At 34.4% G+C, this 23,378-nt stretch overlaps 3 protein-coding genes, 2 long non-coding RNA genes and 1 pseudogene across 6 annotated transcripts in view; all 6 read left to right on the forward strand.

Annotated features, from left to right (window-relative positions):
* The window catches only part of LOC106302220, a 2,834-nt gene extending 733 nt beyond the window's left edge, over positions 1-2,101 (forward strand). Inside the window, exons 3-8 of the long non-coding RNA XR_001262395.1 lie at positions 89-202; positions 340-1,127; positions 1,287-1,414; positions 1,542-1,596; positions 1,697-1,787; positions 1,971-2,101. This is a non-coding gene — a long non-coding RNA (uncharacterized LOC106302220). The remainder of the gene's footprint in view (positions 1-88; positions 203-339; positions 1,128-1,286; positions 1,415-1,541; positions 1,597-1,696; positions 1,788-1,970) is intronic.
* On the forward strand, positions 2,101-2,854 carry LOC106302221. Its single transcript, XR_001262396.1, has 3 exons — positions 2,101-2,321; positions 2,424-2,531; positions 2,620-2,854. It is a non-coding gene; the product is annotated as an uncharacterized LOC106302221 (long non-coding RNA).
* Positions 2,855-4,633: 1,779 nt separating this feature from the next.
* Positions 4,634-8,033, forward strand: LOC106304318 (G-type lectin S-receptor-like serine/threonine-protein kinase At5g24080). 2 transcript variants are annotated; one of them, XM_013740726.1, is made up of 5 exons: positions 4,634-4,914; positions 5,060-6,420; positions 6,519-6,699; positions 6,803-7,253; positions 7,479-8,033. In XM_013740726.1, the coding sequence occupies exons 1-5, from the start codon at positions 4,640-4,642 to the stop codon at positions 7,848-7,850; spliced, it is 2,640 nt and encodes an 879-aa protein (XP_013596180.1). In that variant the 5' UTR covers positions 4,634-4,639; the 3' UTR covers positions 7,851-8,033. The 2 variants fall into 2 exon arrangements, with proteins under 2 accessions (XP_013596180.1, XP_013596181.1); XM_013740727.1 differs by having other exon boundaries at positions 4,725-4,914; positions 5,071-6,420; positions 7,479-8,029.
* Positions 8,034-9,672: 1,639 nt separating this feature from the next.
* On the forward strand, positions 9,673-13,482 carry LOC106303241 (annotated as a pseudogene).
* A 3,801-nt stretch (positions 13,483-17,283) lies between these two features.
* LOC106305198 (probable peroxidase 61) lies at positions 17,284-19,230 on the forward strand. Its single transcript, XM_013741569.1, has 4 exons — positions 17,284-17,652; positions 17,765-17,944; positions 18,077-18,236; positions 18,691-19,230. Exons 1-4 carry the CDS (start codon positions 17,404-17,406, stop codon positions 19,125-19,127), a joined length of 1,026 nt encoding a protein of 341 aa, XP_013597023.1. The 5' UTR covers positions 17,284-17,403; the 3' UTR covers positions 19,128-19,230.
* Positions 19,231-20,109: 879 nt separating this feature from the next.
* Positions 20,110-23,117, forward strand: LOC106307122 (uncharacterized protein At3g49140). Its single transcript, XM_013743996.1, has 10 exons — positions 20,110-20,221; positions 20,320-20,413; positions 20,793-21,000; positions 21,108-21,210; positions 21,308-21,378; positions 21,466-21,615; positions 21,694-22,116; positions 22,213-22,365; positions 22,446-22,541; positions 22,655-23,117. Exons 1-10 carry the CDS (start codon positions 20,185-20,187, stop codon positions 22,760-22,762), a joined length of 1,443 nt encoding a protein of 480 aa, XP_013599450.1. The 5' UTR covers positions 20,110-20,184; the 3' UTR covers positions 22,763-23,117.
* The last annotated feature ends 261 nt before the right edge of the window (positions 23,118-23,378 follow it).

The following is a 23,378-nucleotide window of genomic DNA, read 5'->3' on the forward strand; positions in this document are numbered from 1 at the left end:
AATACTATGGATTACTTCTGTAAGATAGCCTTGTTTGACAACAAGGCACACTGTCTCACATAGTTACGTTTTTCTGTCTCCTTCTCAGGGATATGGGTTTCGACTTGGGTGGAGTTTTTGGCAAATTATCATCATTTAAAATGGACATATCGGACTTTGATTTCTCAAGCCCAGTCAAGAAAACCACAAAGACGAAAGAAAGGTATAGTGTGGAAGTCTAAAACAGAAAATAATTTGTTTGCCTTTTTTTTTATGATTTTGATGCGTACGTATCCACTAAAATGAAATCATATCTATGTTAATATGAAGTAACTTAGCAATATGCTTTTCTGCAAGCAGGTTAGGCGACTTTGAACTTCATTCAAGCCCACGGAAGAAGGCAAACGAGAGTACGACGACCAAGTCCACAGATTTCAAACTCCAAAGAGTTCACTGCTACAAGAAGAATTAATAAGTTTGACTCTTTGGACTTTGGTCCAGACTTACCAACAACTAGACAAGCGGCCTCCAGGAGTCCAGAGACATATACCTATGTCAAGGAAAATAATTCAGCTTTAAACGTCTACAGAGAGTATGAGCAGCACACACTGGAAACAAGCTCATAGTATTTGCATTGCATCACTCGAATCAAGCTCCAATAGAGCATGAAAATTTCTGAGGAGGTGGAATCACCTCAACATCTAACGATGAGAGCCTCACGAGTTCATACAATGCGTGGACAACTTTAGTACACCAACATTTCACCATTGATTATACCGTATCCAAAGGTTGAAGAAAATAGCCAGCATCACCTCGCCATTACATTCTTCTGAGACTGTACATACTGCGGGAAGAAGAGAAACCATTCTATGAAATATGTAGTTCTGCTGCGAAAGAAGATTCTCCTAGGGATCCAACACAGATTACCAACAATAAAAAGATTTCCACCACGAGATCAGGTTATGAAGCAACGAGTACAAATACACCATCTTCCAGCGATGAACAGCACAACTCACCGTAACGTCTCCCTTCTCCTCCACAGCACAACTCACTGTAACGTCTCCCTTCTCCTCTGTTTCTGGGAAGTTAGGAATTCCAAGAAAGGTGGAAATTTTATGGGGATCGATATAGTTCTGGCAGATGAGAAGGTAAATTGCCTCTTTGGAAACATTTGTTCTTAAAATCATTGGAGTTTTGCTTCCAACGTCATATTCTTTCTCTCATAGAACGAGAAGTCACTTAATCTTTTGTTACTTTCTCTTATTGTAATCGATAACTGTGTTTATAATATCTTCTTTTTTTTAAAGGATGCGGTCTACGATGATCCAGTGATCGATTAGCGTCCACCGCGTTGAACACGTTCCAACGCGAGAGGGAGGTAGTGATGAGCTGAGTTCATTTGATGTGACAGAGAGCAATCAGTACTCTCAGAGAGGTATGTAGTCTTTGTTATATCCACTCTCTGATTTGTGTCTCTCAATTTCTATTCTGGTATTTTTCGTATCTTTTTAGCACTCATTCAGTATAAAGTTTTGGATGAATTTCTAATGTTTTCTTTACAGCCAGAAAATCATGGCAAGCTCAAGCTCGGCTCTTATGAGGGTACTATGTTTCTTGGTGCGTGCTTATATTGTTTCTTTTTCTTCATGATCAGTTGTGGGTTTCAAATATAGATGAGTGTTGCCTAAAGTTTTTGTTTTGCACTTCTGTTGTGCAGATTAGTTAGACGGACTTAGCTGAAGCTATAGGTGCTTCCCTCCTTCAGTCAATAAGTGATTACATATCTGACTTTGATATCGTTATGATCGGTACGTCTGCTAGAAATTACAGACTTTCTCTTTATGTTTTCGTATCAACGAAACCATCTCTTTTTTACATGGTTGATTGGGCAAGTAAAATGTTGAATAGTGCAGAAAGAATAGGAAAGTGTGAATAATATTTTAGTGATTGTAAATCCTTTTCTTCTTTTTTTTTCTCTATCTGCTTTCCAGCTTATAACCGAGAGACTAAAGCCGGTGCATGTCGAAGGATTACCAAGCACAGTGATTTCGAGTATTGCCCAACTCCAATGGAACATGGTAGTTTCACCTTGAAGTATTTGCTCTTATCTCTCAGTTTCTTTAGCCAGTTTTTATAAATGATTATCATCATGGTCATAGACATGTCTGGTGAATCTAAGCCATCGTAAGTGTGATCAATAAAAATCAGATCTTTTCTTTCCGTCTCTTTGTTATAATTTTTGTGGTCATAGACATTTGCATTGACACTTTGTGTCCGATGTGGTGTATAACCACAGCGGTATTTCTGGAGGGGTTTCCTCGAGTCCAAAATTCGAATCAAAGGTATTTTCTCTACTTTCTTCTTTTTTTTTTGCTTTTCGTTTTCCTCAGACTGTTGTGGTTCGTTTGTCACTAACCAGTGTCAACGCAAATTTTGTTTGTCAGATTCATGAATTCATAGAAAAGGTTCCAGCACATGGTTGATGCTTGTGGTGTGAACAAATCACTGAAGAATGTGGCTTTAAAGAAGGTGATAACGTGATCATAGAATAGGTGTGTATGAGTTACTCTGAACCTTTGTTTGTTAAGTGGTTTAAATTTGGGGATTTTAAAATTTACAGTATTTTGCGTGTGTGAATAGCTAGAGTTGGTGTGGCATGACTCAACCAATGGCTCGATCAAGACTATGACACTCAGATAGATGGCCTCAATGGAAATGAACCATCTTAGTTCTCTTGTGGAGTGTTTCTTATACCGACCCTAAAAGTGAATCAGGTGTCTTTTCCAGTCAATGATTACCCAACAAGTTTCAGATCACTGAATCAATTTCTATATATGTTTTTCGTACAAAAATGAATTTATGCCTAAATAGAACAGTTAAGCTAGAAATAAACTAAATAAATTTTGTTTTTATTTTTTTATTTGAGATTTGTAGCGGTTGGGGGAGAAATGTTCCAATTCTCAGTTTCATTTGCATAATGTTGTTTTTGATTTTCATTTTAATTTTTTTTAAAAAATATAGAAATGTTTTTCCTCATTTCCTAATATGTTCCATTGCCATAATTAGTTTATTACCAAAAAGCAAATAAAAAACATATAAGAACAAAACTTCATTACACACATTTAAGTTCCTTCTATATATTGTTCACATGATATTTAACAATATAACTCAATATGTTCTCTAAAGAAAACATCAATTTTACTTTATGTTTAAATTTCAACTAATTTAAATTTGTTACGACTATCGGCTTTTTATTCTACTTTTATTGAATCAATTAGTTACAACCACTTATGTTATTCCACTTTGAACTAAGCAACTTCAAAATAAAGTAATACACAGTATCAAATGGATCAGAAAAAAATATCATTTTCTTTTACCATATTTTCTTTACTAAGACCATAAAATAAATTTTAAATTTATGTAAGAATAAAATATACAAACTCGGCGCGTAGCGCCGGAATACCACTAGTATATACATAAAAATTAGATCGAAAGAATATACAATTCAAGTTTTTTTTTTTTTTTTTGTAAACTGAGGCGAATATACAATTCAATTTCTGTTTTGTTAGTTTTAAATTTGAGGGTTTAATATGCATTGCACTAGTCCGTTTATTCAGTTTCCATCATATATAAAATGGTTTACTTTTTGCTGATTTATGCGACACTGGATAATCTTCACTTCCACGAACACATTGTCACAAATTATAAAAAAAATGTTATAAAACATTAATTATTATTAAATTATGGATACACCTATTTTCCATTACTATTTAAATTTTGAGTTGGAGAAAAAAATCGAAGAAGCGCTTACCTTCTGTTGGAGAGTAATATATCTTGCATGTCAGAGATTTTCGATCTAAGGGATCTTCGCTTCATCATGATGCGGATGAATGCAAATTTGATTGGAGATGAATTTAGATCCCGAGATGATGAATGGACTTGAAGGAATATTGTCCATGTCCACAACTAGTTTTTAACTAATTTATAGTTCTGTTAAGATATCTATGTCCACAACTAATTTATAATTATGTTATCCACGCTTTGGTGTTCACGTCCACATTTAGTTTTGTTTACACATTAATATATATATAATATATATATGAAAATAGATCTTAAAAGATAGATAAATTTATATATAGTTTATTATGATAATTATTTTTATTTAATATATTTTAAAACTTGAAATAAAAGTAAATGAAAACATAAAGTAGAAAAAGAAAAATGATAATATGAAATAAAAAGAGGAGAAAGATTTTCTTTAATTTAGAGTCATAAGAGTCTTTTTGATAAATGAAAATGTGTCTCAAGTGATAAGTGTCTTGTACTGTAATTGAAATGTGAGAAAGTATTTCTAGATGTAAAAAATTCTTAAATTTTCATAATATAGTGTCAATTATTTAAAAGGCACAAAACAGGTTGCCGCCAAATCCAAAAATCCAACATTGTCAATTATTTAAAACCGACCATTTAAGAAAACGATGAGCTTTGTCAAAATTTAGGTCACCCGTAAAGACACGTGCCACAACCACCTTCGTCAGAGTTCTCCCACCGAACCATCTCTCTAATGCGTTCAAACCATTAATATGCGATATATAAACAATACAAAAGCACTTGTTATAACGATTTTTAGTCTCTTCCTCTCTTGTTACAAGATTCTACTATGTCTTCATTTCATTTTAGTTCTCCTTATTTTTGTCTCTCGTTCTCGTTCTTCTGCTTGTTCTTGGTTAGCTCGGTTCAAGTTGGCTTGGCTTCTGAACCGAACATCAGTTTGGGTTCAAAGTTATTAGCTAGTGAACCGAACCGGGTATGGGTTTCCGCAAATGGTACTTTTGCAATCGGGTTTACTCGGTTTAAACCAACCGACCAGTTCTTACTGAGCATTTGGTTCGCACAACTTCCCGGTGATCCAACCATCGTTTGGTCTCCCAATAGGTACACATAATCCTCTGACTTTTTATTAAATCAAGTATTATATACAACGTTAAAACTAATTTATTCAGTACCAGCGGTAGATTTGTCTATGATAAGAAATTTTCCACATTATTTTCACTCAAAAAATCCAATATCTAAAATATAGAAACTCCCCAGTCACAAAAGAAGCAGTCTTGGAGCTAGAAGCAACCGGAAACCTTGTACTCTCCGACCAAACCACCACCATATGGGCCTCAAACACCTCAAACCACGGCGTGGAATCAGCGGTCATGTCTGAATCCGGAAACTTCCTCCTCCTTGGGACCCAAGTTACCACCTCTCCAGCCATTTGGCAGAGCTTTTCACAACCTGCCGACACTCTCCTCCCAAACCAACCCTTAACCGTTTCTCTACAACTAACCTCTAACCCTTCACCGTCTCGTCATGGCCATTACTCACTGAAGATGCTTCAACAACACACTTCGCTTAGCCTAGGTCTAACCTACAACATCAATCTTGACCCTCACGCAAACTACTCATACTGGTCCGGACCTGAGATTTCCAATGTGACTGGAGATGTTACCGCTGTTCTTGACGATACTGGAAGCTTTAAAATCGTTTACGGAGAATCCTCTACAGGAGCAGTGTATGTCTACAAGAATCCAGTAGACGAAAACCGGAGCTATAATAGTACTAGTAATCCCCGGTTAACGAAAAACCGGATTCTGCGGAGATTGGTATTAGAGAACAACGGTAACCTCCGGTTGTACCGATGGGACAACGACATGAACGGTTCAAGCCAATGGGTACCTGAATGGGCGGCTGTATCAAACCCCTGTGACATAGCTGGGATATGCGGTAACGGAGTATGCAACTTGGACCGGACCAAGAAAAACGCCGACTGTTTATGTCTGCCCGGTTCGGTTAAGCTTCCTGATCAAGAAAAGAATAAACTCTGTTCAGACAACTCATCTCTGGTCCAAGAATGTGAGAGAAACATCAAACGTAACGGTACCTTCAAGATCTCGACGGTCCAAGAGACTAACTACTATTTCTCGGAACGTTCTGTTATCGCTAACTACAGCGATATCGGTAACGTGAGTAAATGCGGTTCGATGTGTTTGTCTGATTGCAAATGTGTTGCTTCGGTTTACGGTTTAGATGATGAGAAGCCTTATTGTTGGATTCTAAAGGGCCTCAACTTTGGCGGGTTTAAAGATCCTGGCTCAACACTTTTCGTCAAGACTAGAGCTAATGAGTCTTATCCTTTCAATAATCATGATGATAAGGATTCTAAATCGAATAAAAGCCATGGGTTAAGACAGAAGGTTCTTGTGATTCCTATAGTTGTTGGGATGCTTGTGCTTGTGGCACTACTTGGGATGTTGTTATACTACAATGTAGATAGGAAGAGAACACTAAAGAGAGCCGTAAAGAACTCGCTTATCCTTTGTGACTCTCCTGTGAGTTTTACTTATCGTGATCTTCAGAACGCTACAAATAATTTCTCCCAACTTCTTGGATCAGGTCTGAATAAAGAATCTTCATTTGACTTTTATAACAAGTCTTTCTATATATAGTAAGAGCTGTTTTAAATCTTATTTACTATGTTTTTATGATGGCAGGTGGATTTGGGACAGTATACAAAGGAAGTGTAGCGGGTGAAACGCTGGTTGCAGTGAAGAGATTAGATAGAGTATTATCTCATGGAGAGCGAGAGTTTATCACCGAAGTCAATACCATTGGTTCCATGCATCACATGAACCTAGTTCGTTTGTGTGGTTACTGCTCCGAAGACTCACACCGGTAAGATAAAAACATTAACCTTAAAAAGACTTTTTACAATATAATTTGCTCTGTTTTAAAGAAAAAAGATTTGAGGAGAATATATTATTTTTGGACATTACAGGCTTCTAGTTTATGAGTTCATGATAAATGGGTCGTTAGACAAATGGATATTCTCTTCAGACCGGACGGGCAGGCTGCTTGATTGGCGCACACGTTTTGAGATTGCTGTGGCAACTGCGCAGGGGATATCTTATTTTCATGAACAGTGTAGAAACAGAATTATTCATTGTGACATTAAACCCGAGAACATCTTGTTGGATGAAAATTTTTGTCCTAAGATATCGGATTTTGGGCTGGCTAAGATGATGGGGAGAGAGCATTCTCAGGTGGTAACAATGATTAGAGGGACGAGAGGGTATCTAGCTCCGGAGTGGGTGAGTAACCGGCCGATCACAGTGAAGGCTGATGTGTATAGCTATGGAATGCTTCTTCTTGAGATTGTTGGTGGTAGGAGAAATCTTGATGTGTCCTTCAACGCTGAAGATTTCTTTTACCCTGGATGGGCTTACAAGGTAACATCGTAATATCTTTATAAATCTTTGTTATGCATGTAAAAATGTATCATAATATGTTAATAAATTTTTGTTTTGCATATAAAAATGTCTAAAAATAGATTGGCGTGTTTGGATAGTTTGTCTAGCATTTAGACTGCATTTGAACGTATGACTAATGCCTAACGATTTTTTTTTTTGAAAAAATGCCTAACGATTTTTAACAAATTGATTAATAATGTATAGGAACTAACGAACGGGACGGCCCTGAAAGTTGTGGATAGAAGGCTACAAGGAGTAGCAGAGGAAGAGGAAGTGGTGAAAGCTCTTAAAGTGGCGTTTTGGTGCATACAAGATGACATATCAATGAGGCCGTCAATGGGAGAAGTGGTGAAGCTTCTAGAAGGATCTTCAGACGAGATAAATCTGCCTCCAATGCCGCAAACGATTTTAGAACTTATCGATGAAGGACTGGAGGATGTGTATAGAGCGTTGAGGAGAGAGGTTAATAACCAGCTTAGCTCTTTCACTGTTAATACCATGACAACCTCTCAGAGTTATCTTTCTTCCTCTCGGTCTCATGCTACCTGTAGTTACTCTTCCATGTCTCCCAGGTAGTTCTTTTTTGGCGTTTTGTAGTTTGAGATTATTTCTCTTTTTCGGTTAGCTAATCAAAATGTAATCTTCACTATTTTTTTCTATGTTGTGTTTGTTTAATTAAAATTAATACAATGATGTTATGACTAGATTACTAGTCAGGCCAGGTGGGAGTTAAAAGATGTTGTTAATGGTAACATATTCTCTGTAGCACCTGATATAATTATGGATGGTATTTTGGATCATCTTACCTTGACTTTTTAATAGTTTATTACCTTATTGGGTTTATCAGATTAATACTTCCCTGTTTCAATTTAATTGTTGTTGTAAAGTAAAATATTTGTTTCAAAATAAGTGTCATTTTAGAATTTTAATGCAAAATTTATTAACAAGATTCTTTTTTTCTTTTTTCTATTTTCTATTAGTTGAAATATAATTAGGTGTATAGGTAATTGTGTTTTTATTTTGAAAATATACAAATCATATGTTTTATTAACCTGTGTACATAAATCTAGAACGACAACTAAAATGAAACGGATGGAGTAAACGATAAAGAATATTGGGGCAAAAAGTGATAAGAAAGGATATTGGTGACTTGTAAATAGTTTAGAGTGTTGTCGCTTTATTTTCAAATACTAGTGCCTTGTGTCATAAGACGTTTTCTTTTGTTTTGGGGTGTTCACCTCTTTTGATTAATATTAATTCAGACGTTAAAAAAATGGTTAGATAAATCGAAGTCCCAGAAAGCTGTTGTAATTTTTTTTGCCACGAATATCTACATAATATATTACATTAGACTAAACTCGTTTTACAAACTCAGGATACAAAACTAACATAAGATATAAGGAAGAGAACTTTGTGATAACTTGTTTGCCATTGTATTTGTTACTTTTTGTATATGTGTAATCACAAAATTTGAAAATTATAAAATAACTATAAAGATAAAAAGGTTATGCAAAATCAGTCAGAGGTTTTGCTGGCCTTTGGGTCTCTCGGAGAAAAATCAGTCGCAAAACTACGGTACTGTTCTTGTTCTTTACTCTTTCTCTCTTTAAATGAGGTTTATGGGTCTTTAGGATTAGCATGACTTTGAATGTTTCTCGAAATCGAATCTTAATCGGAGTTGAATGACAACCAAATCGTGAGAATATTTTATAGTTGTCTCTCTTATTGGGTATTCGTAAAGGTTTAGCCTTTAGCAGCGTTATTTTCCATTGGGCTTCATCAGATTTTGGCCTATAAAGCCGGTTTTTCACAGAGATGGATAATGCCTTATCCATACATGTCTCAAGACATCGGCAATCCATCGAAACACATACCATTATTTTTGTAGTTGTTTAATGACTATGTTCATGAAAAATAACATAGATGGTTATTATGTTCTTGGATAACATAGATGATAGATTGTCTTGAACCATAATCTAAACACATACCATCTATTTCTACAGTTATGTTCTAAACACATACACTTGATGGTTATTTATGTTCGTGGTTAGAGATGGCATGTAGCCGGTTTTTGTAGGGTACTAGTAGATGTTATTTATGGGTTTTCAATAACATAGATGGTTATTTATATGTTATTGATTATGGTTCAACACATAGGTTTTGAATGTATGCATACCAATCATTAGAGGCAATGAACAAAGTTTGTACTTTTAATGGAGCCATTTGTATTGCGATTTCTAGTAGGTGTTCTCTCTAGTGAATCATTAATTACCATTTATTTTTGCGTCCTTATTTCTACCAGTGTTCTTAGTAATCTATGTTTAACTTGCACTCTAACATGATAGTCATGTACTTTATTGGATTCCTAACTAAATATGTTTGTTTTTATTTTGCAGAGATGGAAGTAGTATTTCCTAGACAAGTTGAGCTTCCACAAGAGTTTTCGTGTAAGAAGATAAATTGCTTGGACACCTTGAATTTGAGTGTAAAGTTGCATTTTCACATGCCACATCAACACATTTTTGAGGTTTATAACTCAAGTAATTGATTGAGATGCAACAACGAAATGATGATGAGAATCTTGGTTGAATTCTTGGAAGATGCTTATCTGATTCATCGTGATTCTGATTGGCCTATAAGCACCAATGAAATCCAGAGGATTCCATTACTCGACATTAAATTTGGAAACATGGACTGCAACAACGAAAACATTATTCTCAAAGAAGAAGACATGCATAGCTCACCTCATACCCATCGACCACGAATACACATTTCCAATGAGGTACATGCCTAAAATTGTTGTGGATTTGTTTGGTTAAAATCAAAAGGTTTTTGGCAATTCCAATGTTTTTCTAAGGATTTGTTTTTGTAAATTAATAACTCTATAAATTAATAATGTTAGAACTATAATATTTTATTAATTTATAAAGTTATTAATTTTTTTTAGAATATATTTTTTTTATAAAATAAATAGAATAATATATTTTACCGTATATACATAAATTATATTTTTGAAATTCGACTTTCACGTTATTTTTTTATTGTATTATTTGGTGCATATAAAGTATATTTTATAAAGTTTAAATGTGGTTTAGATATAATTTTAATAAATATTAGCAAAATATATTGAAATGTTAAGAAAATATAGAGATAGTTCTATTGTGAAATAAAGCAATAATACAATTGTTTGTTTGTACTTATATAAAATGTATATATACAAAGTTTATTAATTTATAATTTTAACGGGATCATATATTTACATAAAATCTTCTAAAATATTATTATTTTATTGATTTTTGTGATATTTAGAACCAGCCTAACTCGGTTTATATTTTATAGAGTATTAATTTATAGAGTGTCTACTGTAATATAAACGTTGTCAAATTTATATTTTAATCCTTATTGTATAACTCTCACGATTATTTATAGCATTACCTACATAATCTCGTTATATTTTTGAATAATGGATTTTCAGAATTTTATATTTACCTCTCTTAAAAAATATGTAATATAAAAAATATGTAATTTTCTTGGAACTCATACGGGTTGTTTAAGGGGCAAATTGACTAGTTCTAGATACTTACAAATTAAAAATCCTTTAAACTAATTTTTACGCAATCATGTTTGTTTAAAAGTTTCAAAAGTTCTGGAAGGAGTATATTAACTATGTAGTTTTTTTATGTAGTTTAAAACAATTATTTAACTTTTAATAATGTTTTAATAATTTTAGATGAATTAAAAAGGTACGTTTCCATAAAAATATTCTTGAATTTTACATAAATCATAAAATTAAGATTTTTATGTCTACAAGAATCTAGCAGACGAAAACAGGAACTATAACAATAGTAGTAACTCCCGGTTAATGAAAACCTGAATTCTGCGGAGATTGGTATTAGAGAACAACGGTAATCTCCGGTTGTACCGATGGGACAACGACATGAACGGTTCAAGCCAATGGGTACCTGAATGGGCTGCTGTATCAAACCCATGTGACATAGCTGGGATATGCGGTAACGGAGTATGCAACTTGGACCGTACCAAGAAAAACGCTGACTGTTTATGTTTGCCCGGTTCAGTTAAGCTTCCTGATCAAGAAAACAATAAACTCTGTTCAGACAACTCATCTCTGGTCCAAGAATGTGAGAGAAACATCAACCGTAACGGTACCTTCAAGATCTCAACGGTCCAAGAGACTAACTACTATTTCTCAGAACGTTCTGTTATCGCCAATCACAGTGATATCGGTATCGTGAGTAAATGCGGTTTGATGTATTTATCTGATTGCAAATGTGTTTCTTCGGTTTAGATGATGAGACACTATTGTTGGATTCTAAAGAGCCTGAACTTTGGCGGGTTTAAAGATAGTGCTAATGCGTCTTATCCTTTCAATAATATGATACGGATTCTAAATTGCATAAAAGCCAGGTTAAGACAGAAGGTTCTTGTGATAACTATAGTTGTGGGGATGTTTGTGCTTGTGGCACTACTTGGTATGTTGTTATACTACAACGTAGATAGAAAGAGAACACTAACTAGAGCCGCAAAGAACTCACTCATCCTTTGTGACTCTCCTGTGAGTTTTTCTTACCGTGATCATCAGAACGCTACAAATAATTTCTCCCAACTTCTTGGATCAGGTCTGAATCAAGAATCTGCATTTTCTAATTTTATAACAAGTCTTTCTATATATAGTAAGGACCGTTTTAAATCTTACTATGTTTTTATGATGGCAGGTAGATTTGGGACAGTTTACAAAGGACGAGTAGCGGGTGAAACGCTGGTTGCAGTGAAGAGATTAGATAGAGAGTTTTCTCATGGAGAGCGAGAGTTTATCACCGAAGTCAATACCATTGGTTCCATGCATCACAGGAACCTAGTTCGTTTGTGTGGTTACTGCTCCGAAGACTCACACCGGTAAGATAAAAACATTAACCTTAAAAAGACTTTTTACATTATAATTTGCTCTGTTTTAAAGAAAAAAAATTTGAGGAGAATATATTATTTTGGGACATTACAGGCTTCTAGTTTATGAGTTCATGATAAATGGGTCGTTAGACAAATGGATATTCTCTTCAGACCGGACGGGCAGGCAGCTTGATTGGGGCACACGTTTCGAGATAGCTGTGGCAACTGCGCAGGAGATATCTTATTTTCATGAACAGTGTAGAAACAGGATTATTCATTGCGACATTAAACCCGAGAACATCTTGTTGGATGAAAACTTCTGTCCTAAAATATCAGATTTTGGGTTGGCTAAGATGATGGGAGAGAGCATTCTCAGGGGGTAACAATGATTAGAGGGACGAGAGGGTATCTAGCTCCGGAGTGGGTGAGTAACCGGCCGATCACAGTGAAGGCTGATGTGTATAGCTATGGAATGCTTCTTCTTGAGATTGTTGGTGGTAGGAGAAATCTTGATGTGTCCTTCAACGCTGAAGATTTCTTTTACCCTGGATGGGCTTACAAGGTAACATCATAATATGCTCTTTTTTTTTGCTAAATAGCATCATAATATGTTTGTAAATCTTTGTTATGCGTCTAGACTGCACTTGAACGTATGGTTAATGCATTACGATTGGTGCATAGAAGACGTATTGTTAAACATTGAGTAAAAATGCTTATTGCACTTGAACATATGGTTAATGCAATTGAACGTATTGTTAAACATTGAGTAAAAATGTATAGGAACTAACGAATGGGACGGCCTTGAAGGCTGTGGATAGAAGGCTACAAGGAGTAGCAGAGGAAGATGAAGTAGTAAAAGCCCTTAAAGTGGCTTATTGGTGCATACAAGACGATGTATCAATGAGGCCATCAATGGGAGAAGTGGTGAAGCTTCCAATAGAAGATTCTTCAGACGAGATTAATCTGCCTCCAATGCCGGAGACACTTTTAGAACTTATTGATGAAGGACTGGAGGATGTGTATAGAGCGTTGAGGAGAGAGGTTAATAACCAGCTTAGTTCCTTCACTGTTAATACCATGACAACCTCTCAGAGCATTTATCGAAAGTGTCTTAGGTTGGGTCTCTTAAGATAATATAAGATACGGTCTCTTAGCTTTTTTAGTTAAAAGCTAAGAGACTGTATCTTATATTACCCTAAGAGATTCAACCTAAGAGACCTGCAATAAACATGCTCTCAAGAGTTACCTTTCTTCCTCTCGGTCTCATGCTACTTGTAGTTACTCTTCCATGTCTCCTAGGTAGTTCTTTTTTGGCGTTTTGTAGTTTGAGATTATTTCTCTTTTTTCTGTTGGCTAACTAAAATGTAATCTTCACTCTCTTCGGCATTTTTTTTTGTTCGTTTTGTGTTTGTTAAAATAAAATGATGTTATGACTTGATTACTAGTAGGGTGGAGTTAAAGACGTTGTTAATGGTCTAATATATATACTATATATGTAGCACCTGATATAAATATAGATTGGAGTTTGGATTATCTTACCTTGACTTTTTAATAGTGTATTGCCTTATTGGGTTCATCAAAGACTAATAAATGGTAAGGAATATTGTGCCAAAAAGTGATAAGAAAGGATACTGGTGACTTGTAAATGGTTAAATAAATCGAAGTCCCATAAAGATGTGGTAACTTTTTTTTTTGCGACTATTATCTTCATTATATATTACATTAAACTAATCTCGTTTTAAAAAGTCAGAGGATACAAAATGAACATAAGATATAAGTAGAGATTGCAATTGAAGACCTGAACCGCAGACATGGCCAATAAGATTTGTAACGAGGCAGGTGCCGATCTGGAGTTTATGAGGCACTGTGGATGGGAGGTTGAACTATACTACGTTGAACAACTCACCATCTTCACAATGTTCTTGAAGAAAGCAGTGTTCAAAGGTCTTACTGCGTTCGTCGGTAACATTGCTTTATTTTAGTGTGATGATGAAATGCATAACCTGCAGGTTATTGTTGACAGCATTGTGAGAGGAGGAAATTACATTGAAAATGTAGGTATACGCATGGAAGAGTGTCTCATAGAATTGTCGTAGAAGAAGTTTACAAGATTGTCTTTATCCTTAGTTTCTGTAATCTTTACTTTCTTTTTTCTTAGGTAATCACTTGATGGTTATTTATGTTCATGGTTAGAAAGGGCATGTAGCCGGTTTTTGTTGGTCATTGGTAGATGTTATTTATGGGTTGTCAATAACATAGATGGTTATTTATACATTATTGATCATGGTTCAAGACTTATGTTTTGAATGTATGCATACCAATCGTTAGAGACAATGAACAAAGTTTGTACTTTTGATGGAGCAATTTGTATTGCGATTCTAGTAGGTGTTCTCTCTAGTGAATATTGTATCCAAATATTTTTGTTTTTTTTGCAGTGATGGAAATAGTAATTTCTAGATTAGTTGAGCTTCCACAAGAGGTTTCTTCTCAGACTATTTGGTCAACATGGATCTGAGTGTTAATCTGCCTTTTCACAAGCCACATCAACACATTTTTGAAGCTCACGACCCAAGTAACCAATTGAGATGCTTTTTCAAGATATTATGCGATGATGATGAAGAAGAATCTGCTCGCTTTTTTTTGAAGACTAACCACTCAGCAATTTTTTGCTTTCTTATTGCTTTTCTTTTGCTTTGTTTTTACTTTGTTTTTGCTTAATTGAAATAGGTTGATGTTATGACTAAAGTGCCAGTCAGGTGGAAGTTAAAAAAATGTTGTTGAAGGTCTAACGTATTCTATGTAGCAGATGATACAAGTCTGACTGGACCACTTGCATTGACTTTGTAATAACTTATTTTTTCATAAAAGACTATGGAAACTATAGCAACAAAAGAATGATAGGAAATGACAGTTGTGACTTGTAAGATGTTAAAAAAAATTGAAGTCTCATGCTTAGCGAAGGCAAAAGATACTCTAGCTTCTTTAATAAATCATCCTCTAGCAATATCTAACCAGGTCAAAACGGACCTGGCGGTCAAATCCTATTTCATTTTATATCATTCTTTCGGATGAGAACATTTATAAATTAATAGTTTAACAGAGAACCTTCATTGCTAAAATTTCTCAACTGGACCGATTCCTAAATTCAATAATATTATATTTTAATAAAATTCAGTTATTTAGTTGTTTTTTTAAGATTTCAAATTTTATTTTTTCTTTTTATTATTAAGATACTTATTATTGGGTATCTTATATATCTAATCTATTAAATTAGCATCATGACCGGTTGACAAATGGTATGTCCAAACAATTTGTATATATGTAACTATTTTGAGTCGTAAAAGTATATCTACAAGTAATTTTGCCTTAGTGGACTACCAAAAATAACGGCCACAAGTATAATCCCAACTCCCTTTTAATAACTGTTTGGTATTATCAACGAATCATTTTTTCTTTTGTGATCTTTCCACATGAATTTTTAATCATCCGTGTTTTTACCTTCAACCATATATTAAAGGTGTCCACTATTATGTTCACCATTGTGTTTTTGGTAATGGGGTTTAAGTGGATTTTAATAGAAATAAATATTCATATAAACTCGTTTAGTTTAACCAGTTTTTTTATTCGATTAAAAAATATTTATTAAATGTGATTTACTTAAAGTTAGTGAAGACCATATTAACCAAATGTATACATATATTTAACAGAATATATTAAAAATATTTTGGTGCGGGCTGGTTTTGGTATTGGTTTTCGGATATAACACTTTAAGAAACGTTAAAAATATTTCGGTGCGGGTTGGTTTTGGTATTGGTTTTTGGATATAACACTTTAAGAAACGTTCGAGTATATAAACAAGGTCTAATAGAATATGAGACTTTGATTTTCAGGTCAATTCTGAGTCGAATTTTTTGGTTACGAATATTCTTGACTAATTATGTTAAGTAACTAATAATAAAATATAATATGTTGTAAACTTTAGGAATAAAGTTTAAAAATAATTTCTGAAAAGCATATAGCACAAGTGTATAGTTAAGCAACTTGACATATTTAATATAGTTACCAAAATTATGTTAAACACAAATATTATTAAAAAAAAATACAAATAGAAAAATTAAATTTTTCAAAAAAAAATAAAACAAAAAATAAAAAAGAAACAGACTAAACCGCAACTTGAGAAAACAATGGTTTATAAAAGAAAACAGGTTATCAATTATATAAGTTAGTTAATATTTTAAACCATGTTGATTTGTAAAGTGGAGAAAACAAACAATGTTGATAGGAAACTACGAAATAAAAGTAACGTAGTTGGGTCATGAAGTAACTGTGTAAATACATTCCTGAGAAATTGCAACACCATGTTTTCGAGTAGACGCTTAAGAAAGGACAAGTTTTCAGCAATGTGTTAGCTTGTAACGTTGTTCAGTAATTACAGCTAGATTTTGTTATCAGGTTTGTGTTTTCTTGTATATATATGGAAGCTTATTTATACATCCATTACAAAAAGCAAGCGAAATGTTTTATTATGAATATTCTTCGCCGACCAGTTTGTCTCACAAGTCAGAAAAGACGCTAATTGCAATTTTCAAAATACAAGATATGATGATTAATAGATTACTTAGAATTTTTTGACCAAAAAAAAAAAGATTACTTAGAATTTAGTGACTATGATCCAATCAGATTACTATATGCAGTTTTGTGGTCTACAATTTTGAATACTCTCGAAATTTCGTTTATTATCATATGAAGTCTGTAATGGTAACTATCTAGGACATGCACGTATATGGTCGTTTATGATATTATAAAAGACGTTCATCATATCTGGAAGGTATAACCAAAGTAGGATTTCTTAGCCGAGAAAATAAAAGAAAAGACTAACCATAGTTCGAACGTGGAAGAACATCGTTTCATGTGAATCCACGTTTGTCATACACGCTTCCTTGTATTGTACATCAATACTATCAAAGTCAGAACGTTATAACAATTTTATACAACGATATAACCGGTTCGCCCACGTGGACGTGCCACCCTAGTGAAACCTTATATATCCCTCACTCATCGACCACTAATCCATATCTCTCTTAATTCATTACATTTATTTTTCCTCATTCAATTTCTTTTTCTTATAAACAAATAAGATCAACTACTTTAATCTTGTAATCAAGAAAACAACAAAAAGAACAAAGGGTTTTTGTGGTGGAAGTTATTTTTCGTTTTTATAAAAATGAGGCAGTTTATGAAAATTTTCCCACTATTGGCCCTCGTAGTCATAAGCTTAACCGGAACGGCTACGGTAAAGGCTGCGACGGGATTGAACCCTCCGGTGAAGCTGGTTTGGCATTATTACAAAGTTACCAACACTTGTGATGATGCAGAGGCTTATATTAGACACCAAGTCGAAAAGTTTTATAAGAATGACACTACCATTGCTCCGAAGCTTCTTCGTCTTCTTTACTCGGATTGTATGGTTAATGTAAGTAAAAACGTCGTCCTTTACTTTTCACTAGCTATAACATCAACAATTACCTACATTTTTTTATAACCTATGGGCTATGGTGTTAAATCTATGTAAAATATGTATGTAGGGATGTGATGCTTCGGTACTTTTACAAGGACCAAACTCAGAGAGGACAGCTCCACAAAATCGAGGACTTGGAGGTTTTTTGATAATCGATAAAATAAAACAAGTTCTTGAATCACGTTGTCCTGGTGTTGTTTCTTGCGCTGATATACTGAATCTTGCCACTAGAGATGCTGTTCACATGGTACATATATAGATAAACTTGCATGTTATCTTAAAGAGATCTCATGTTCTGTGAGAGTGTCGATCTATTATTGTGGATTTTGTAATTAGTTTAACTGATTATCTTGTTTTGATTGGTTGAAATGATGATTAGGCCGGAGCACCATCTTATCCTGTGTTCACGGGGAGAAGGGACGGTGGGGCACTAAGTGCAGACGCTGTGGATCTACCGTCACCGTCTATCTCAGTCGAGGAGTCACTAGCATACTTCAATTCCAAAGGTCTTGACGTTTTGGACATGACTACTCTTCTAGGTAATTTACACTATCTTCTTCTCTTTCTTTTTTTTTCCCTTTAGACCCAAGCAACTTTTCATCATTTCTTCAAGGGAAACGTAATCGCAGAGTTATGTTATATTTTAAGACCTCATCGGGTTTATCTTTACGTACGTTTGCGATTAGGTTAGGTTTATATATAATGTATAATATTTATTCAAATGAATGAACAATCATAAGCATCTCAAGTAATTTTGTTTTGTTAATTGTAAACGTAACGCCACTCTTCTTTTACCTTTGTAATTTACAAATATATCGTGAAAATTTAAATATATTTTAAATTTATAAAATGTGTATTAATTTGTCTAATTCTCATTCCATGCAAAACCAAACTACTATAAAATTTTATATAAGAAAGTGGAGCTAAATAAGATTCGCTAAATGTATGAATTTCAACGGCTTCTAATTTTATAATTGATAATAATGGTCACAGGAGCACATTCGATGGGGAAGACACATTGCAGCCACATAGTGAACAGGTTGTACAACTTCAAGAACACTGGAAAACCAGACCCGACCATGAACACAACATTGGTGTCACAACTTCGATACCTTTGTCCTCCAAGAACACAAAAGGGCCAAACCGATCCACTCGTTTACCTAAATCCAGACTCAGGCTCGAGCAACAGATTCAGCAGCTCTTACTACTCTCGTGTCCTGTCTCATAACGCTGTCTTGGGCGTGGACCAACAGTTGCTCTACAACGAGGACTCGAAGGAGATCACTCAAGAGTTCGCTGCAGGTTTTGAAGATTTCAGAAAATCTTTTGCTTTGGCAATGTCGAGGATGGGATCTATCAATGTGTTGACCGGCAAAGCTGGAGAGATTCGCCGAGATTGCAGAGTTACCAACGCCAACTACGGTGCTTAATATATATAAATATGATATCTTATTTTATGTGTGTATGTGATTGTTGTACTATAACCTAAATGTTTATGTTGTTTTGATAAAATCTTTAATCAATAAGGACGATATGGAGAACAAATAACAGAGATCCAGTTATTTAATTGATCTATTGTTGTAATTATAGAACTAAACTTCTATGAAAGAAAGAAATATTTTATTTTCTGTATCCAAAAATGGTGTTACTATATAAATAAAAATTGCTTATTTTTTGTTATGGATGTACAGACACTAACCTATAGTATTAATATGGCATGTTCTTGTTTTGTAAGTGTAATCTAATTTTGGAATCCATATTTAAAACAAATCCATATAGATTTGAAAACGAATCTTTAAATGAGAAAAAAAAACATTCACTAAACTCTCCGGTATCTCCTTAAACGTTAGGCAAATAGGAGGAACATAAAGGTAATCCTCTAAAAATTATTTGAGAAATAATTTTGTTATATGTCATCGCCACAATGATTTTAAAAGAAAAATGATTAGATTTTTGAAAAGTTTATTGTGACATAAACATTTATACTTAACGTTGATAAATATTTTTGGTAAGTTTTTAAAATATGTGTAAAAATTCATAAATCATTATTAATATAATAATAAATAATATAATAGTAGATATAGAAATATATAATATTTTAAAAATTTTGAAATGTTATTTAATTCTATTTTTATAATTATTTAATTTTTATTACTAAAATAATTCATCAAAAATTTTATGCAGTATTTTTTTTAAATTAGAATTTTCTAATTCCAATACCGTGTTATAGGAAAACACCTAGTCAAATTTTTTAAACATTAGGCAATTAAGAGCTTTATCCATGTAAATAAATCATAACCAGACCTAAAAACGCAGCGTTTCTAAGGATAACCTTAGTGAACGCCTGTTAACACTCAATCTCGAGTAGTAGCCAATGACCATCTGACACGTCATCACCAGAGAGAGAGAGAGAGAGAGAGAGATAAAGCTATGGCATTCCTTCCCCACTCGCAGCTTCCCTGAAGATTAAGGAGACTCGACTCAGTCATGGCCGTCCGTCTCTTCTCTTCAACGGCGCTCCTCGGTAATTCGACTCTTCTATCAATACTCTCATGTAAAGGAAACTTGCTTTGCTTCATATGTTGAATCCAACAGAGTTACTTTGTGTTTGGCTTCTTGCAGAGTATCGTCATGTACCCAACACAGAGGAAGAAAGAAGCTGCTTTGCGCCTCGGCGAACTTTTCATTCTCACCGGCTCAACCCTATTGCTCCTAGGTACTGTGGATTGGATTGCCTTCCTTTCATTACTATTTACTCTGCTCAAAAAAAGTTAGAGATTTAAATATCTTTTCCATTACCAGTTACTGTCTTCAAATAAAAATGAGATTTTTAATAATTTTTTTCATTACCACTTGCTCTGTTCATACAAAAGTTTAGATTTTTAATCTTTTTTTTCCATTACCACTTACTCTGTTCATACTAAATTCTTAAAAATCTTTTTTTTTTTCATTACCAGTTACTGTGTTCAAACAAGGTTGAGATGCTAGTTCAGTTTCTTAATATGTATTGTATTTGATATTCAATTATCATTTGTACCCTTTTCGTTATATCTGAATCCTCGCTTATTAATTGACTTGTGTGTGCATATTACCAGGAGTGGAATTCTCAAGTGTAACAATGACTATTTCACTAGAAAGTGTCTGAGGAAGAGTAGGACTCAAGCCATTGCAGAGTATTTAGGTTCAGCTTCAGATCCAAAGAAGCCAAGTTATCATCCTTCTGAAGAAATCAGAGCGTATCTGCCAGAGAATCCTGGTGATTCTAGGCTTCCACCTGCTGAAACCGCTAGAACCATCATTGAGGTATTACATGACATCTCTCAATCATCCAACAAAGATTAGGTCCCTTTTAACAATACTTTGTTGATACAGACCTTGTGACAATTTTGCGTAGTGTGTCTTGTTTTCAGGTGAACAAAAAAGGAACTCTGATGCTTTCAGGTTTACTTGGTATTGGACTTCATGAGAACATCCTCTGGCCTGATATTCCTTATGTAACAGATCAGCATGGAAGTAAGCAAACCTTTCTTCTTCCTATTTTTATTCACTTGGCTTATTTATTACTGTCAAGCAATTTAGAATTGAGTTATGTGACCCTTATGCAATGCAGATATATACTTTCAAGTTAAGGAAAACGAGGACATTATGCAAACCGTTGTCACCTCTGATAATAACTATGTGGTATGTGGTTGCTTTCTTTCTTCTTTTCCCCTGGATACTCATGCATGGAGATAAGAGGTGTAATAAGTTTAGGTTATGCAATTGCAGCAAGTGATAGTAGGTTTTGATACGATGGAGATGATCAAGGACATGGAGCTGAGTACTCCCTCTGGTATTGGTTTTGAGATTGAAGAAATGGAAGATGGTATAACTGAAGTAGACGATGAAAACAAGACGGATGAAGACAAAGATGATGAGGTTTGTGGACATTTTATTTAATCTTTGTCTCATTTATCTCTAGAAGACTTAAACTAGATATTGTGACGGTGACTTCAGGAATGGGTTGCTGTTCTAGAAGATGGAGATGAAGATGAAGACGATGATTATGTTTCAGACTCTGATGAGTCACTTGGAGACTGGGCAAACTTGGAAACGATGCGAACTTGCCATCCTATGTATTTTGCCAGGAGGATAGCCGAGGTTGCGTCAAAGGATCCTTTAAACTGGATGGAGCAACCATCAGCTGGCCTTGCTATCCAGGGGCTATTGAGCCGTGTCTTTGTGAAAGATCACTCACACATCTCTGCTCCCAAGTCTACAAGTAGTGACAAAAACAAGGAGGGAGAAAAATCAGAAGAGAAGGTTGAAGACATTGATGAAAGTGAGAAGATATTGCAACTTGAGAATTCGAGAAATGCTATATCTTATTACAAGCTGGAGATGAATAAAATCCAGCTCATCACAGCACAGGGGCATCAGGTTTGTTGATAAAGACTCTTTATCCTTTCTCCTTGTGTCGATTCTTCTCTAGGCTCAAGCTTTTGCTCGGTTGTGTGTATTTTTGTTTTTGAACAGACTGAAGTGGAAGTGGGAGATGTCAGAAAAGCACAACCCGATGCTATTGCTCTTGCATCAGACGGTATTGTGAGACGTCTAGAAGAAGATGGTAATATGCTAACTGAAGCGCTCAAATCTCTATGTTGGAGACATAACGGGATTCAAGCAGAGGTAAAATGAAACTTGAATATCAAGTTGTTGTTTATAAGGTCTATATGTTGCATTGATCAAGATTATGTTTGGCAATGTAGGAAGTGAAGCTCATCGGTATAGATTCACTTGGTTTCGACATCAGGCTTTGCTCCGGGATGCAAATTGAGACATTACGGTTTGCATTCCTGACAAGGGTAAGTCTCAAACTCTGTTTACTGATCATCGATGGTAACACAATATGAGGCCTGTGAGTTGACATAACAATTTCACTAAGATTAATGTTTTCTGGTGAACTCTGTATTTGCAGGCAACATCAGTGCACAGTGCTGAAGGACAGTTGAGAGAATTATTATTCGCTTCCACACCTCATAAGCCGCAGACACCAAAGCAAACGAGTCCAAAGGAATCTTGGTGATGTTAGTAAAAAGTCTAAAGAAAACAAATCCAACCGCAGTATTTGCATATCAACAAATCTTTTCCTCACGAGTCAAAACATGAAGTAACTGCTGTCAACGATAAGGACCAGTGCTTTTCAGTGTTGCCTTGTTGGAGATTGGCAGATGAAGTCTGGATCTCCTGTTGTTTGATGTTTTTCAATTCATTCTTGATGCATGACGTATCTTTGTTTGTTTGTGGTTCAAAACTGTGATTCGTTATACTTGGTATCAGTGTTCTAAAATGCAGTTTACGCATCTAATTAGATGGTGCGTATACATTATACGGTAATCAATCAAATGTACTGGTTTCATGTTATAATGTGGATTTATATACTTGAGACATATAATAACGGTTTAGATAGATGTTATGCGGTCTATGCGATCCGCTTAGGTGAATTTTAAGTAGGATTATTCAGAACACCAACGTAGTATTATTTTATATTTTCTTAATGTTATTTATTTATATTAATTTGTTACTTATTTTTTGTATTTATATGATTATATCTAGTAGATTAATCATTTATAAAATAAGTTTAGATTTATTTTTATATTTTATGTAAAAACATATACAGTAGAACTTTTATAAATTAATAA

The sequence above is a fragment of the Brassica oleracea genome, chromosome C7 (assembly GCF_000695525.1).
Source record: "Brassica oleracea var. oleracea cultivar TO1000 chromosome C7, BOL, whole genome shotgun sequence".
NCBI classification, from domain to species: Eukaryota; Viridiplantae; Streptophyta; class Magnoliopsida; order Brassicales; family Brassicaceae; genus Brassica; species Brassica oleracea.